A 17,214-nucleotide genomic window follows, 5' to 3' on the forward strand; every position below is an offset into this window, starting at 1 on the left:
CAATGGGGCCCTGGGTGGCTCAGTCAGTTGGGCGTCCGACTTAGGGTCAGGTCATGAGCTCGCGGTCTGTGAGTTCGAGCCCCGTGTCGGGTTCTGTGCTGACAGCTCAGAGCCTGGAGCCTGCTTTGGATTCTGTGTCTCCCTCGCTCTCTGCCCCTCCCCCGCTCATGCTCTGTCTCTCTCTGTCAAAAATAAATAAACATTAAAACATTTTTTTTTTTTTTTTTTAAAAGAGGTGGGCAGCCACTGAAGGGTTTTAAGCAGGGGAGTGACAGGTCAGCTTAACGTTTTCATACAGAGCACCCTGGTAGTGGAGTAAAGGTTGAGCCTATAGGTGGACAAGTGGGGAGGCAGGGACAATAGGAGGGTGCTCCATGTGTCCGGGTGGAAGGCAGCAAAGGCCTAGACTGAGGCAGTGGGACAAAGGGTGAAGGAGGAAGGACAGAATTGAGAAAGATTTAGGAGGCAAAATGGCATGACTTGGTGGTTGGTTGGGTATGTGGGTAAAGGAAAGGGAAATGAATACATCACTACACGCCCCCTCAACTGCTTTTCCCACATCCACCCACGCTTGTCTCCCCTACTGCTCTCCTCTAGACCGGCTTACCTGGCAGAGATACCCAGTGGGCTGGGCCATGCACGTGGCCCCATGTTGGCAGGGCCTGGACTCACATGGGTTCACCCTGTCCTGACATACGCTGCCTTGGAATCCAGGGGGGCAGTGGCAGAAATAGGAGGAGCCACTGTCGATGCAGAGACCTCCATTCTGGCACAGGGAAGAAACTTCTGTGCCTGAGAAGAAAGGCAAACAGGGATAGATAAAGCTAAGTTAGGTTCTCAGGGGCCCCAGACACAGAGCAGAGAGGCTCATGGGGATCACTGACATTCCTGGGGTGGGTGGAGGCCACTTGGAGCCTGAGGAGTCAATAAATTCTGGTGCTGAAGAGATTAAGACATCAAGATCCCCCTCCTGCCTGTTCTGCCAGAATGGAGAGAGATAGCTCTTGTTAAACTTATTAGAGCATTATAAGCAACTGTATTCTTGGCTTAAAACAAGTGTCAAGGAAGAAAGAACTCAGCGGAAACTTTAGGTGCCTAAGTCTGTCCCCTGAATTGGCATCCTGTGATGTTTTGTCACTGTGATTCCCATCCCCTAACCCCACAGTAGTCTCTTTCCTGAGTTCTGCTCATATTAAACCTCATTTGAATGAGGGGGCGGTATTCTTTCACAAGGGGGTTGGCATAACATGAAAATGATTGGGAGCAGCAGCTGAGTGAAGTTGGGTTAAGTGTGATCCATTCTAGCTGAGTTATGATGATAGTGACAGAGTTGAGTTGCTTCACATGGAGTTATGTCTCAGTGGTTGTGATAAACTGGAGTCTTGTGGTCTGGGTTGGTTGGTGTTGCTTGAGTTGCTTTGAGCATGGTGATAGGAGGGCTGAGCTATAGAATCAGCAGTAGTGGTTGGTCTGTGTTACTTTGACTCTTAGTTGGTTGTTTTGGTCAAAGGTTGTATGTGGATGCCCTTAGGGATCGGGTAGAGAGGGACACCCTTTCTCTCTTCATCTGTTCCCCAGTTGGTCCTTGGGTTAGTACCTTTGGCTCAAAGCGGCCTTCTGGCAGGAGGACAGTGGAAGGTTGCAGAGAGGCCCGGTCCATCCCTGGAGGCACAGGCACTGGAAGGAGGGCCCAGTCTGGAGGCAGTGGGAATTGTGTGGACAGGGCTTCTGGGCACAGATGTCCACCAGAGTCTGAGGTTTAGGAGAGGGCATGGGGCAAGACTGAGTGTCATGTGTTCAGGCCCAGAGATGGTTTTCTGCCAGCTGCTCAAAATCCTTACCTGTCAAGCTCTCTCCTGAATGGTCTGGAGCCAGGTGATAGCCTCCCTCCCCCACCCCCACATCCCAGAACAGTTCCTGGGATCAGAAATCCTTTCCTTACTTCTACTCCATGCAAACCTCAAGCTAGAGCTCAACTCCCAGATTCCACACCCCCTTTCATGTGGTTACCTTCCCAAGCTCCCTGCTCTTCTAGTCCCTGAGACCCTCCCACCAAAGCCCTTCAGCCACCGCCCTCCTCAGCACACTTGGCTCAGCACCCCTCACCTGGCAGCTGTCTCCTGTGTAGCCAGGGGGGCAGAGGCAGTGGGGACCCTGAGGGCCATCTTGGCAGGTTGCCCTGTTCCTACAGGGGCTGGACAGGACAGAGACAAGGCATGGTGGGAGGCAGTCCCGGCGACCAAAGGGGAGGGAGTGTGTGACGCGGTGATGAGATAGGAAACCAGAAAGGGAGTCATAGTGAAAGGATGTGGGATGTGGAATTCAAGGCAGCCTGGAGCCCCAGAGGAGATGAACAGGAAGGGTGGGAAGGCTGAGGGGCCCCTTCCCTTCCTCTCGGGGTCTTTGCTCACTTGTCTGCACAGCTAGGACGGGTCCTTCCCTCACAGCGTGGGCCTTGAAAGCCCGCAGCACAGAGGCAGGAGGAGGTGCCAGGCCTGTTCACACAGGTACCCCATTGAGGCACGGGGCTGGAGAGAGGAGGCTGTGAGGGGTTGGGTTCCTTACCCATACCTGGCCTGTGACCTTAGTCACACCCCGCACAGGACATACACGCACTCCCTGCTGCCCCCATCAAAACTGCAGCTCGTGGTGGCCAGTTGATTTTTATCAGACGGCACCAACACACCCTGACCAGTTCCTCCATCCACCTGTGGCCCAGCCCCAGAACATGGTAGGTACTCACCAGAGGCACAGTGGTCAGTGCTTGTCTGGCAGCGGGGCCCAGTGTGGCTCCGAGGGCAGGTGCAGGAATAGCCCCCAGGGCTGGGGCTACAGGAGCCACCGTTGAGACAGGGCCCTGAGTGACAAGCCGCTAGCTCCTCGCTGCAGGTGGGGCCTGAGGGAAATGAGTGGGGTCTGAGAAAGGGCATCCTCTTCTCTCTGTCTTCCTCCACTTATCTCCCCTTCCTTTTCCTCATCCCCATCCCTTTTGTCTTCCATCCAACCTCTTTTCTTTTCTTACCACCTCCTGCATATCGCCTGTGGTCCCTGCAGCACATGCCCAGTTCTCCTTGGTGGTGACCAAGACCCAGAGGCCTTGGACACATGCCTCTACTGGTCTTGCTCTTGATTAGAGGTGGCCAGCCCAGAATGTCTGTGGTTTGGGAAGGGCCTCACCTGTGTAGCCTGTGGGGCAGGTACAGTTGTAGCCCGAGGGCTGGGGGTGGCAGGTCCCCCCATGCGCACAGGGCGTGGAGATGCAGCCCCCTAGCTCTGCTTCACATTCTGGTCCTGTCCATCCCACATCACACACACATGAGGATCTGGTCATAACGAGAAAAAGAAGGGTGTTTTTCTTCTTCTGGTGATTTTTTCTTCTCCCCTCCCCACTCCTCATCATTGGTTAGACCCCTATGACTTTCTTTTTTTTTTCTTTTTCATGTTCATTTTTGAGAGAGAGAGAGAGAGAGAGAGAGAGAGAGAGAGAGAGACAGAGAGAGAGAAAGAGAGACAGGGTGTGAGTGGGGAGGGGCAGAGAGAGAGGAAGACACAGAATTTGAGGCAGGCTCCAGGCTCTGAGCTGTCAGCCGTGAGATCACAACTTGAGCCGAAGTCAGATGCTTAACTGACTGAGCCATCCAGGCACCTCTTCTGTTTTTAAGTAGGCTTCACGCCCATTCCGGAGTCCAATCCAGCCTGGAGCCCAACGTGGGACCTGAACTCACCACCCTGAGATCACATCCTGAGCTGAGGTCAAGAGTTGGACATTGAACCAACTGAGCCACCCAGCCCCCTGATCTCTTCTTTTTTTTGGCCCTGAGACTCTGGTCCCCTTCTTCAGTGGCTCTGTTCTCAGCATTGTCCCCCTTCCATACCTGCCTCCTGCTTGTTTTCTCCCACTACATGTATGAATATGTATATACATTTCTTCTATAATTTGTTTGTTATCTGTCTTTCCTCATTAGAATGAGAGCTCCATGAGAACAGACACTTTGTCTCTTTTGTTTTGTGCCATTCCTCCAGTGCCTGGAAAAGTATCCACAATAGTAGATGTTCAATATTTGTCTAATGTATGATTTTTTTTCAGATTTTTCAATTTTTTATTTTTGAGAGAGAGAGAGAGAGAGAGAGAGAGAGAGAGAGAGAGTGAGAGTGGGAGAAGGGCAGAGAGAGAGAGGGAGACACAGAATCTGAAGCAGGCTCCAGGCTCCGAGCTGTCAGCACAGCTTGGACGCGGGGCCTGAACTCATGAACTGTGAGATCATGACCTGAGCCGAAGTCGGACGCTCCAGGACTGAACCACCCAGGTACCCCTCTAATGTATGATTAATTGGCCCTGCGATTTCATGTTTTTCTTCCTGTTCTGACCCTCTAGCCCTCTGTTTCTCCTGTTATTTATGAACTCTCCCCTCACGGGATAGCACTCACTAGTGGATCCCTCACCTTGGCTTTGACCTCAGAACTTGGCCATTTCCTTCTTCTTCCCTATTGGTCATTTCTTGCAGACTCACCCCTCCCTGGTTGTCTCCCCCTGGCCTAGCTGAGGAGGACCCAGAGGACAGTGGAAGGTTACCTCTGGCAGTGTCCGTGGTGGCAGGTGCAGTTGTCCTCAACGGGGGCACAGCCAGGGCTTCCGTCAGGGCAGAGGCAGTGGGCCTTGTCTTCCTGATCTTGGCATTTTTGCTTGGGCTGGCACAGGTTGGGGGCACACAGGGGAACCTCACAGAGATGACCTGGGGTGGGGAGATGGGTCACAGGGAAAACAGAGTCCCTCTATGTCCTTGATGGGGCCAAAGCCACTTTTTACATATGACTTGCTCACTCCCCATGAACCTGTCCTTCAGTGGCTCCCTGTTGCCTCAGGATACTGTCTAACTTCCTCAGAATGGCACACAGGGTCCTGCATGGCATCATTTCGCAATGCAGTTACCTGCAGCTAAAACATGTAATCATTCTGTCTTGACAAACTCCTACTCATTCTTCCAGACTCAGCTCAGCCATTACCTCCTCATGAAGCCTTCTCATCTCTAGTCTGGTTGGCTGGTCCTTTGTGCTCTTACAGAATCCTGTGCAGTCTCTCTCAGAGCACCTGTGGCTATAACCAACAGGAGACTTCTTGGTCTCTCTGCACTAGATTTAAAGCCACTTGAGGAGAGCAGGTCTCTTACCAACTTGTGTCTGTGTCTGGCTGTGCATAGTAGGCACTTAATACATTCTAAATAAGGAAATGAATGGCTTCCTCTTGAACCCCATCCTGTTTCTGAGCCCTAATCATACCATTCATGTTGGGCCCAGTGTGGGCCCTGTAAATAACACCTGCTGTCAGCCTGAGGTTGTGCAAACTTTGCATTGAATAATTTGAAGGGGTTCCATTCTCATTCTCTTTTTACAGTCCAACCCTTGAATATCCAGCAATGACCTCTGCTCCACCCCTAATGGACTCAACTATCCTGCCAGTCTAACACCTCCCCTGCTTACCTGTGAAGCCAGAGGGGCAGAGGCAAAAGAAGGCTCCTGGGAGATCCAGGCAGCTTGCTCCAGTGGGGCATGGGCCACTCAGACACTCATCCACCTCGGCCTGACAGTGAGGGCCTTCAAAGCCTATGGCACAGCAGGAGGGTCAGGGACCTGCAGGGGAGTCTGCACTTGGCCCCCACTCTTCCCTGCAGTGTTTGAACACTGGTCTACCTGGAAGACACTCGCAATGGAATGATCCAGGCTGGTCCTGGCACTGCCCACCATTGGCACAGGGAGAGCTTCCACACTCATCGATGTCCTCCTCACACCGGGAGCCAGTGAATCCTGGGGGGCAGGGAGTAAGTGGGGAGAGATGGTAAAGGTTATCTTTCCTCTCCTCTCCTCTCCTCTCCTCTCCTCTCCTCTCCTCTCCTCTCCTCTCCTCTCCTCTCCTCTCCTTCTTTTTCTTTCTTTTGTGACTTTGGATTCATCAGGGAGTTTGTTAGAAATATTTGTGACTGAGATGTACAGGTATGATTTCATGGATTCAAACAAGAAATTTAGAGTTAATGCCGCTATTTAACCTTCTATTTACACAGACAGAAATAACATTCCTATGAATTGCAGTGAAGAGAATCTTGTTTCAAATGGCTTGGTTTGGAGGTTCATCTGCATGTATCATTATATAATGAAGGTACCAATCTGGGGGCTGCTCAAAGAGTGATTTGAATTTCAGAACATAACAGCATATCTTAGTAACTTCATTCTTTATATAAAGAAGGTATAACTGGTTGTGTGTGTGAATGGTGAAAATACTATCTATCAAAAGCATAAATGCAAGTCGTGGCCCCTCCCCTCAGCAGGAAAAGTGAACCTGGGGGGCTTCCCAGAGAAGACACCTGGGGCAGGTGGAGGTGACAGGAGGATGATGTTCAGCACCTGCCAGTTGTGTGACTTTGGGCAAGTTACTCAAGCTGTCTAGGCTGCAGTGTCCTCTTCTGTAAAAGGGGAATAATAGAACCTACCTTATGGTGTCATTGAAAGGATTAAATGAGGTAATGCCAGAAAAGTACACAGCCAAGTTCCTGGCCTGGAGCAAATATTCAAGAAACATCTGTTATTGGGGCGCCTGGGTGGCGCAGTCGGTTAAGCGTCCGACTTCAGCCAGGTTCACGATCTCGCGGTCCGGGAGTTCGAGCCCCGCGTCAGGCTCTGGGCTGATGGCTCAGAGCCTGGAGCCAGTTTCTGATTCTGCGTCTCCCTCTCTCTCTGCCCCTCCCCCGTTCATGCTCTGTCTCTCTCTGTCCCCAAAATAAATAAACGTTGAAAAAAAAAAATTAAAAAAAAAAAAAAAAGAAACATCTGTTATCACATCAGGGATAGAGGGATCGATAATGGTGGAGAAGGAAGGCCGGGGGCAGTTTTCCCTGCATCCAGGGTGAGCAGTGCCAAGACCAGCCTGGGATCCCCACGAGCGGACTCTGGAGGAGGGCCAGAAAGGACGATTTGGGTAATTTGGCAGGACAGAGATAAAGGTGGATGAGTACGGGAGGAAGGTTTGGGATGTGACAGAAGAGAGTTGGGGGAGCAGAGGAGTTGGGAGAAATGGGAGCCTCGTTGGCCAAGCCAGGGTGAACTTCCAAAGGTTTGGGATTGCCGGGCCTGCACTGTGGTTCAGGGGGCTGGGCTGAAGGACTGGAGTGGAATCTGTACTCACCAGGCAGGCAGACACACAGGAAGCCGTTGAGGAGGTCCTGGCAGTCAGCCTGGTTCAGGCAAGGAGCAGAGGCACACTCGTCTGTCTCCACCTCACAGAGCTGCCCTTCTAAGCCTGGGACATGGAGATGTGGTGCAGGCTGAGCCCTGCCCGGGCTGCTCACCCCTTCTGCCCAGGAGGACCAGGGTTCTAGAACCCTCCCAGGGTGCTGTCTGCCTGAAGGTTGGGGCGACGAGCCTGCGGTCCTGCTGCTCTGCTGTGTGTGGCTCTGCCCCCTTTAAATGTGAAAGCTCAGGGAGCAAGGCACCTGCTGGGACCCGAGGGGGCAGCAAGGAAGTACCTTTGGGGGCCATTCTCTGTGCCCAGACGGCAGGCTCACTGGGCTGGGCTAATGAGCCTGGAGGTCCTCAAGGTCAAATGAAACAAATGGGCATCTGCTTGGAGGTGAGTCATGCCTCTTGTTCTACCCCAGCAGGCTCTGTGCCAGGGAGACCAGGAGTCCCCAAGGGGGGGTATTTGAAGGGCATTTGGGTAGCTTGTTGGTCACATATTTGTCCTGTATCTTTGGGCTTGTCCTGGTACCCGCAGTCTCACCCCGAACTGAAGCTGGATCAGCCTCTGGACCTCGGCTGCCTCCCACTTCTTGCCTGGGGATTCTGCCTCTGAAGTTCCTTGGTATCTATGACCTTGTCCCTTGGAGGACTGCATGGTTTTCTCAGCTTTTTTCCTTGGATGCTGCTCAGTTTAGGAAGGCTGTTTGGTGTAGTGGTGAAATCTACTGAAGCCCTGGGTTTGAATCCCGGCCATGCCACTTACTGGCTGGACAACTCACTTAATCTCTCTGTGTCTGTTTCTTGTAAAATGGGCACAGTAACAATACTGACCTTAGAGGGTTCTTGCCAAGATGACAAAATGCATGTAAGATGTTCAGGTGGTACTTGGCAGAAAGTAAGCTATTATTTTTTTGGTTTCATTCAGCTTCCTGATATCGGGTTGGTCACTATACCCCTGGGGAGACCTGTCTCCCTTAAAAGTAACTTGGAGGTAGGTGCAGCCTTGTGGCACTTTTTTTTTTTCCTATTGTACCAAATTCAAGCATACAGGCCCTTTGGGGGTTTAAGCATTTACTCAATCTCTACAGGGGAGAGTTTCTGTGATTAGGAGGAACATTCTGAGTTGGCATGAGCCGAGGCTGCTGCTGTTCTGCTCTTCCTTGATGGGCCTCTGTGTACAGTGGACCAGGCTGCACACTTTACAATGACTATGAAGTGAATGCTCTCCTCTCACCCCCAGAGTTGAGCAGTGTACAACCTCAGTACCATCTGTGGCTGCCCTTCTCCTAGAGGCCATGGGTTTCCCAGAGTGTTCATCATGGGTGGGGAGATGAGAAAGAGGTATTCTTTGATAGCTGATCCCAACTGGCCTGGGGCTATCTATGTTCTGGAGGGGTCATGCCTAGTGGGTTCAGGATTAGTCCCCTGTGTCCTCTACTCAGGGCCCCATCCATCTAGTACCTGGTGGGCAGAGGCAGTGGAAGGTGGCAAGCAGGTCCAGGCAGGTGCTGCCTAGATGGCAGGGCTGGGACAGGCACTCATTGTGATCAGCCTCGCAGCGGGAGCCCGTGTAGCCAGGGGGACAGAGGCAGTCAAAGGAGCCAGGGGTGTTGAGGCAAGAGCCGCCGTGTTCACAGGGACTGGGGCCTTGCTGGGCTAGGAGGAGAGGAGTCAGAAGTTCACAGGGGCCCAGGGCAGAAGGGCAAGGGGGCCAGACCGCCAGGGAAGGCATGAGGGCCTGCTTGTGGCAGAATGAACACATCGGAGAAAGGGCTGGTGTCTTTAACACAGACGAGGACTAAGTGGGGCCCGGAGGGCTAAGCACTGGTGAGAAGACCGTGTAGGGAAGAATTGCCAAATCTGGACAAAATTGGGAAAAAAGAGATGATTGTATTTTTAATTTGAAAAACAATTTGCAGAGGCTGTTTGGGACTCAGAGAGGATCTGATGTGGGGGTGCCTTACCCATCTGACACTCGTCCAGGTCCTGGTGGCAGGTGGGCCCCGAGTAGCCAGGCTGACACAGGCAGAGTGGAGAGCCTGTCAGGGGATTGGTGCTGCACTGGGCTTCCCCGTGGCATGGCTGGCTCAGGCACATGTCCTCCATGTGGCACAGGAGTCCTGGAGGGCAGGATGGGCATGAGGCTCTTGGGCCGCTTGAGGATCCCAGCTGTCCCCCTTATGCTTCTGTCACTTGCCATCCTCACGGCCATGTCCCCGAGCCCTCTGTCACACCTGTGCGGCCAGGTGGGCAAAGGCAGGAGAAGGAGCCCACACGATCGATGCAGGTGGATCCCGGGGCACAGGTGGCAGCAACACAGTCGTCTAGGTTCTCTTCACAGCCTGTGCCTCCCCAGCCGCTCACACACACACAATGGAAGCTGCCAGCTGAGTTCTGGCAGGTACCCCCATTTAGGCAGCGAGGGGGACCCTGAGCCTCACATTCATCCACATCTTCGGAGCAATCCCAGCCTGTGGGGGATGGGATGGGAAGGGGACAAAGGCTGGAGTTGGGAGCCCTGTGAGGAGGGGAGGCTAGGGGCTGATCATATGGGCCACGGGTGCCATGGACTTGGCTTAAACGACTCACCTGTCCAGGCCTCTGGGCAGAGGCACGTGTAGGTGCTCAGCCCATCCAGGCAAGTGCCCCCGTTCTGACACTGGTGCCCAGCACAGTCATCTGGATTCACCTCACAGCTCGGGCCTCTGAAACCTGACAGGGTCATGGGATTAGCGAAGGGAAGGGGACCTCCCTGCCCCGAGAGAGGGGTGGCAGACGTGAGGACGCACCTTGGGGGCAGAGGCAGAGGTGGAGGGTGGAGTCTCTCCCTGGAACCAGGTGACAGGTGCCCCCATTGGGACAGCCCGTAGGGGGGCAGGGTCCTGGCTGGAGCTCACAGCGTGGACCCTCCTGCCCAGTGGGGCAGTGACACCAGAAAGATCCCAAGGTGTTATGGCAGGAAGTGCCTTTGGGGCAGGGCCCTGGGTCCAGGAAACACTCATTGATATCATGTTCGCAGGCATGACCCTCGAAGCCAGGTGGGCAGCGGCACTGGTCTGGGGGTATGTGGCCAGACACACCCCTCCATTGACGCAGGGATTGGCTGAGCAGAAGTCCCGAAGCTGGCACTGCTCACCTGAGGCAGAGGACAGAGGGCGTTGTTCAATCCCCGCCCCCTGCTCCGCTGGGAGAATCCAGCTCTCAGTCTGGATTATCTGTGTCTGATTTTCATGTTGCCTTCTCTTTGTTCCCATACGCTTTTTGCCCTGCTCCACCACCCCTTGCCTCAGTTTTGGCATTCTGGAAAATGGGAGCTGTCGTTGTTGGTGGGAGTATTGCAGGCTGGCCCTGCTGAGCAGACCTGAGACACGGTGTCCTTCCAAATTTGGTGGCCTTTCCGTGGTGGGGAGGAGAAAAGCAGCTGGCCTCCAGACTCGGCACCTTGCTGTGCCACCACTGCTGTGTGCCCTCAGGTGTGTCTGGCCTCCCTTGTCTGGATTTCCTAATCTTTAGGTGGGTACAGTGTTGCAGATAATGATAAGGAGACAGACGTCTCGTCTGTTCCCCCCAGTGGCAACGGCGGTGGTGGCGGTTGGCACTGGGCTAAGTGACCACCTCCTGAACATCACTCCCTTTCCTCCTCTCGACAATGTTATGAATTGTGGACATCAGCTGGCAACTGAGGATGCAGAGAGCTTAACTACCTGATGCAAGGGCGCACGTCTCATCGGTGGCAGAGCTGGCACTGGACACGTGGGCCGCTGCTTGAAGCACAAGGCCTGGCAAGTTGCCATTGACAGTCCTCCTTGTTGTCACACCACAAGAGGCTGGTCTCCCACCCCCAAATCCTCAGAATTACCCAGGCACTCAAACTATCTCCATGCCTGGGCCCACCCCAGACCCACTAAAGCAGCCTTTCTGGGACGTGGGCACCAGTATGTTGCAGGCTTTCCAGGTGATTGCTGTGCCTTGCCACGTTTGAGAAGCCTTGCTCTTCTAGTCCACCCCTCACAGATCACTTTCCTCCCCATGTGGTCTTCACTGCCCTGTCCAGTCCCCTCCCTCCTGGTAGATCAGAGGAGCCTTCCTCTCCAGGGGCTTTCACCTCTGTCCCATACCCCTGACTGCTTCCCCGGGCTAGGACACCCTGCCCACCAGGGGTCCCACACCCTCATCCCCGGGTTGCACCCCTCTTCCTTGCCATGATACCCGTTCCTCTCTCTGGGTCAGATCCCTTCCACCCCCATTACACCTCCCACCACCACAGTCTTTCCAGGTGCTGTTATGGGCTCCTACTTGGAAGAATAAAGGCCAGATGCCCATTATGCAGAATCTAGGAGGTTCCCCTCTCCCTGCCTTGTGCTAGGCGTTAACCCTCTAGCTACTGAGTCGAGGGGCCAGGCTGGGGCACTAAGGGGCTATGGCAGTAGCCATTTACTAACGGGTTGGAAAACACTTCAACGTTTTAACCATTGGTACAGCCATGCTGGTGAATGTGGCTCGGGTCAATGGTCAGCAAGAGGGCTTGTTGACTCTCACAGCCTCTGTCCTCAAAGGAGCTGGCTGTTTTGCAGACTCCAGTTCCATCTTTCCCACCCCACTTCCCAGTCCAGTGTTCCTGGCTGTCCCGTCCTCCCCACCACTGCAGCGCTCACCTGTCCATCCAGGCAGACAGGAACATCGTGGGCGGCCTGAGGCCTGGATATGGCAGCGGCCCATTTTGGAACAGAAGGAAGAACAGGGGTCCTTGAGTTGGGCCTGGCACCTGTGGCCAGTGAAGCCAGAGGGGCAGGTGCAGGAGAAGCTGGGGGCCAAGGGAGAGGGAAGGCTGGGGGAGCCTGGGAGGGTGGGAAGCAGAGCTTGGCAGCTGCCCCCATTCTGGCAGAGCTGGCCATCCTGGCAGGGGTCAGGAAACTGGCATGTCTCACCCAGGAAGCCAGGGGCACACCTGAGCAGGGGAGGAGAGTGGAAAACTTAAGTCACTGGGTCCTCTTTGCCTTCTCTGCCACCTCCCTTCCTTTGCCTTCATTTGTTTCCCTTTAGTGCCTTTACCTCCTCCCTTTCTCCTTCCTTCCCAGTCCCTCCTCCTCCCCAGCTCTCCCTCCCCATTTCTGGTCTCCCACTCCCAGGAGACACACTCACTGGCAGCTCCCTTGTCCCTGAGATAGGCTCAGGCAGGTGCCTCCGTTGGCACAGGGTTCTGGGAAGTCCCCACACCGAAGCACTAGGGATGGAGATGAGGAAGGCATGGGAGTGGGGAGCGCTGTGCTCCCAGATTTCTCTGGGTGCTTTGCTGCCTGCAGCAGCCCCACACGTGCTCTCAGCCACCACCACTTCTGCACTTGCCTGATCCCTACCAGAGTGGTGCTCTTGCCCTCGCATCGCCCCGCCCCCATCCCAGGCCTAGGGATCCTCTCAGTTCCTAATCCCCACCCCCTTTCCTGTTTATTATCCAGCCTCAGGCTCCATCCCTTGGAATGGAGACAACAGGGCTCAGGAGGGGGGCCCAGGGGACTCCTGGAAGGTGAATGGCTGAGACATTGAAGGGATTTCCTCCCGGAAGGGCCCAGCATTGAGCCATCCGGGGGGTGGGGACAGCTGGGCCTGGAAAGGGACTTGGTCAGCCCTTGACCTTCCCATGTCTCCATCTCCTGCTTTTTTCTCATCGCCTTCCCTAGCAGGTGGCCAGTCTTTTTCCCTCTTTACCTCCTAAATGTGATTGCAAGAGCCTGCTGTCCGCCAGCACTAAGGCCAACTGGGTTCTCCCTGAGGCGGGCACCCTCCCACCCATTCCCCAGACAGTCACCGCCCCTGGCACAGGCCCCAAAGCCTTGGTTTGTGCAGCTGCAGCAGCAGAGTCTTCTCTCCCTGCGTTTGGGGGGTGATGGTGGTGAGATTCTCTTCCACCCAGTGTCCTCTCAAAGCATGGGGCTTGGCCCTCCGCCCCCAACCCATCAACACCCTCTTAAGGAAGATGGGTCCCGTCACCTCTCCTACCCCATGCCTCACCTCTGGTCTTGACGACTGAGTGACACAGCAGCAGCAGCAGCAGCAGTGAAGGGGGCTGCATTCCAGAGCACCGCCCCACACCCAGATCCTCTGCCTCCTCAGGCAAGGACCCTCAGAGCCCTCACCGAGGCAGGAGCCACCTCCTCTGCTCCCACGGCCCCTTCCTCCTCCTCTGCCCACTGCAAGCCTTACGTCTGAGCTGTTTCCTGAGTCACACAATGTCCTGGACACCCTAGTGATGGGAGGGGGAGGAGTGGAACAACATTGAGGGGGATGAGGGAGGGGCCTTCTGTCCCTGACAACCCCTGGGGAGAGGGGGAGTGGGATGGTGTGGCAGGTGAACAGGACGGGAGCACCGGGCTGGGAGGGGAGGTTCTGGGTTCAGTCCCAGCTCTTCTATTGTTGTGTGGTCTCCCCTTTCTAGAGATGAGAATGACAAGGTGCCTTACCCTTGCCCTGGGAGGGTCAGGGCCTGGAACAGAGGTGTGGGGTGCTGAGGCATCTTCTGTTCCAGGTTAGTATCCGTGCTTCTTGGACAATCTGCAACTTTCTATAAGTCGAAACCACTAACCTTGGCAGTGGGAATGCAGGGCACTCCTAGCCATTACCTTGGCCCTTGCTGGGGACTTAGTTTTCTCCTTTGGGGGAATGGGCAAGATACTGGGCTGGTTCTGGGGGAAATCTTGGCCTTCCTTTGTTGGGAAACGTATAAAACCAATATCAATGATAAATGAACGTTGTCGGTACTGAAATGTGCAGTCTGGATTATCCAGCGCAAACTCTATATTTAGGTAGGTTCCCTTCCCTTTCTCTACCACAGAGATCTCTGAGATGTACGGAATGTCAGTTTCTGAGTTCATAATTGGAGTAAATAAAACGACAAAAGAGAATTCATTTCCCTGACTCATCCTACCTTTTTCAAGTCAACCCAGGACAGCTCCAGGGTCAGTCACACACTGAGTTTCCTTAGTAGCACAGAGAGCTGAGAGTCTGGGGTGGCTGGAGGTGTTATCAATAGCCATGCACAGCCCCAGCACTGTGGTACCCAAAGCTGCAGCCTGGTGTGCCCGGAGTACCTTCCCTTTTTAAAACTCTTTTTTATTAGCATAAGAGACTCTTAAAAACTGAGAACAAACTGAGGGTTGATGGGGGGGGTGGTGGGAGGGAGGGAAGGGTAGGTGATGGGCATTGAAGAGGGCATCTTTTGGGATGAGCACTGGGTGTTGTATGGAAACCAATTTGATAATAAAATTCATATATTAAAAAAATAAAACTCTTTTTTATTTGGAAATAATTTAAAGCTCACAGCAAAGGGGCAAGAATATAATTCTAGGATACTCTTCACTCAGATTCACCAACTGGCATCATGACCACATGTGCTTTATCATTATTTCTCTAAATAGACAGTATTTTTTTCTGAACCACTTGAGAGTAAGTTGTACACAAGGTATTCCTTTACTTATAAAAACACGGGTATGAATGTCTTAAGAACAAGAACATGTTTTATATAACTACAGTACAACTATCAAAATTGGGAAACTTAAGTTGATACAATAGTATTATCTAATCTACTGTCCATGTTCCAAATCTGCCAATTGCCCCATAATGTCCTTCATACTGAATTTTTTTTTCTTGGTCCAGGATCATGCCTTGCACTTAATCATCATGTCTTTTCAGTATCCTTTAGTATGGATAGAATTCCTTAGACGAACTTTGCCTTTTATTATATTAACAGGTTTGAAGAATACAGGTCAGCTATTTTGTAGGTTGTTTCTAAATTTAGGTATGTCTGATGTTTGTTCAGTTTACTCATTTTGGGCCAGGAATACCACCAACGTGAGGCTATAGCCTTCTCAACGCAGCACACCAGAAGACACACGGGCTAACATCATTCTTAATGGTTGGCAAGTATCCCACTGCTTGATGAACCCTCGTTCATTGAATCCAGTTTCCCATTGTGGGGGCATTTAGTTGGATCTCAATCCTTAAAATTACGGTAAGGCATGCTGCAGTAAATATTCTTGAACATACATATTTGCATGGTTGCCTAAGTGATTCCATAGGCCGAATTCCTAGAAGTGAAACCACTGAGTCAAAGCGTCAAAGGATAGGCTTATTTGGAAAGCTTTTGGTATCTAAGTGTTGCCGAGTCATTCTCCAGAAAGCAGCACAGGACCGCACCTGGGCCGTAGTGTCTGTGCATGCCCTTATTCTCGCCGACCCTGCTGATCAGAATCGGAATACCTACCACTTTGACAGGTGAAATGGTGTCTCATTGTTTTCAGTTGTGCTTGTTGGAGAGCTGACATTATTTTCATCTATTTAGTGGCTATTCTTGTTTCTTCTTCGTGAATTTCCTGTGTGTGTTTCTGTCCCGTTGTCCTGTTTATGTCATTGCCACTTTCCCATCATCTTTGTTAGTTGGTGGCAGCTCTGAGGATGGAGTCTTGGGCAGAAGAAACCTAGTGTGAAAAGTCTCTCCTTCTGGTACCTTCTGGTTTGTTGACTGGTGGACGGGGTGAGATTTGATGTTTGTGAGAAGGGAAAGGAAAATAAGAAGGGATACTACGCTTCTCGCGGAACTATGAAGACCTGAGTGGAAAAAATGAAACTCTCCATTTCTTCCATATTCTTGACCCCACATTTTTTTTGTGTGTGTGTGGAAAAGGAGGCTAGTGCACTAGGCTTCAGCTTGAGACAATGAAAGGATAACAGAGACAGAAAGGGAGTGGTTGGGTAGAAGGGGGACCTGGGGTGTGATAGGGCAGAAGCTGAGTTTAAAGACAGTGTCAGTGGGGTGTATGGGTGGCTCAGTTAGTTAAGTGTCCAAATCTTGATTTCAGCTCAGGTCATGATCTCGTGGTTCATGAGCCCAAGTACTGTGTCGGGCTCTGCACTGGTGGCTTGAAGCCTGCTTGGGATTCTCTGTCTCCTTCTCTCTCTGCCCCTCCCCTGCTCTCTCTCTCTCTCTCTCTCTCTCTCTCTCTCTCACACACACACACACACACACACACACACACAAATAAATAAACATAAAAAAAAGATGGGGCACCTGGGTGGCTCAGTCAGTTGAGCACCCGACTTTGGCTCAGGTCATGATCTTGTGGTTCGTGAGTTCGAGCCCTGAGTTGGGCTCTGTGCTTACAGCTCGGAGCCTGGAGCCTTCTTTGGGTTCTGTGTCTCCCGCTCTCTCTGCCTCTCCCCCACTTGCACTCTGTGTGTCATTCTCTCTCAAAAATAAATAAACATTAAAAAAGAAGACATTGTCAAGAAAGTGCACAGCCCACTTCTTGCCTTATCCCTGCCTAAGGAAGACAGCATGCACCTGTTCAGGTGTTATGAGCTGTGCTTGGGTCACAGATACTCTCCCTGGCCTTTAGGATCTTACCATCCAAAAGAGTATTGATGCTTTCCTAAGAGCTTGTTTCTCTGTCCCAGGAGACACAGAAAGTTCTTTCTGGTGTAAAGTGACCTCATTCCTTACAACATCCCATCAAATAGAGGTTTGTTTTACTCAACTGACTCTTCTTATATTGTATATCCCCTGAGGAGAATAAACTTGTCAATCATTCACACTTTAGTCCTGGGGACTTTTGACTTTAAGATAGGATCCATCTCTGAGCTGGGCCTTGATAATGTGACCAAACACAGAGAAGATGCTCATGGTAGATGTAGAAATGCACAACAGTTGGCCCACCCTGAGAGATTACTTGTGATTATATAGTTCAGGAGACTTGGAGCCTCTCTTGTTCCCTCAGACCTCCCTTCCCTGCTGGTGACTTCTCGTCTCCTCAACTTTGTACCACAGTGGTGTCCATGGTGCAATCTCTGGGCCTCTTCTATTTTTCATCTGTCCCTGAGTGATCCCATCCAGTCTCATGTCTTTGCCAGATTTAAATATCACCTAGGAAGACTACCTTTGTGTTGATGACTCCCAAATTAGTGTTTCTAGATCAGACTACTCTCTTAAACTCTTAA

General features: G+C 52.3%; 1 protein-coding gene across 1 annotated transcript; it reads right to left on the reverse strand.

Annotated features, from left to right (window-relative positions):
• Nucleotides 1-1,603: 1,603 nt before the first annotated feature.
• On the reverse strand, nucleotides 1,604-13,419 carry LOC122489347 (neurogenic locus notch homolog protein 4-like). The gene is given in 17 exon segments (XM_043591054.1): nucleotides 1,604-1,752; nucleotides 2,107-2,194; nucleotides 2,744-2,896; nucleotides 3,178-3,323; nucleotides 4,574-4,733; nucleotides 5,479-5,601; nucleotides 5,689-5,802; nucleotides 7,175-7,288; nucleotides 8,689-8,883; nucleotides 9,192-9,347; nucleotides 9,462-9,698; nucleotides 9,817-9,939; nucleotides 10,017-10,283; nucleotides 10,286-10,363; nucleotides 11,883-12,175; nucleotides 12,370-12,451; nucleotides 13,237-13,419. Coding segments are annotated over 17 exon segments (2,538 nt in total). The 5' UTR covers nucleotides 13,298-13,419; the 3' UTR covers nucleotide 1,604.
• Nucleotides 13,420-17,214: the final 3,795 nt, after the last annotated feature.

The sequence above is a fragment of the Prionailurus bengalensis genome, chromosome B2 (assembly GCF_016509475.1).
Source record: "Prionailurus bengalensis isolate Pbe53 chromosome B2, Fcat_Pben_1.1_paternal_pri, whole genome shotgun sequence".
In the NCBI taxonomy this organism is placed as follows: Eukaryota; Metazoa; Chordata; class Mammalia; order Carnivora; family Felidae; genus Prionailurus; species Prionailurus bengalensis.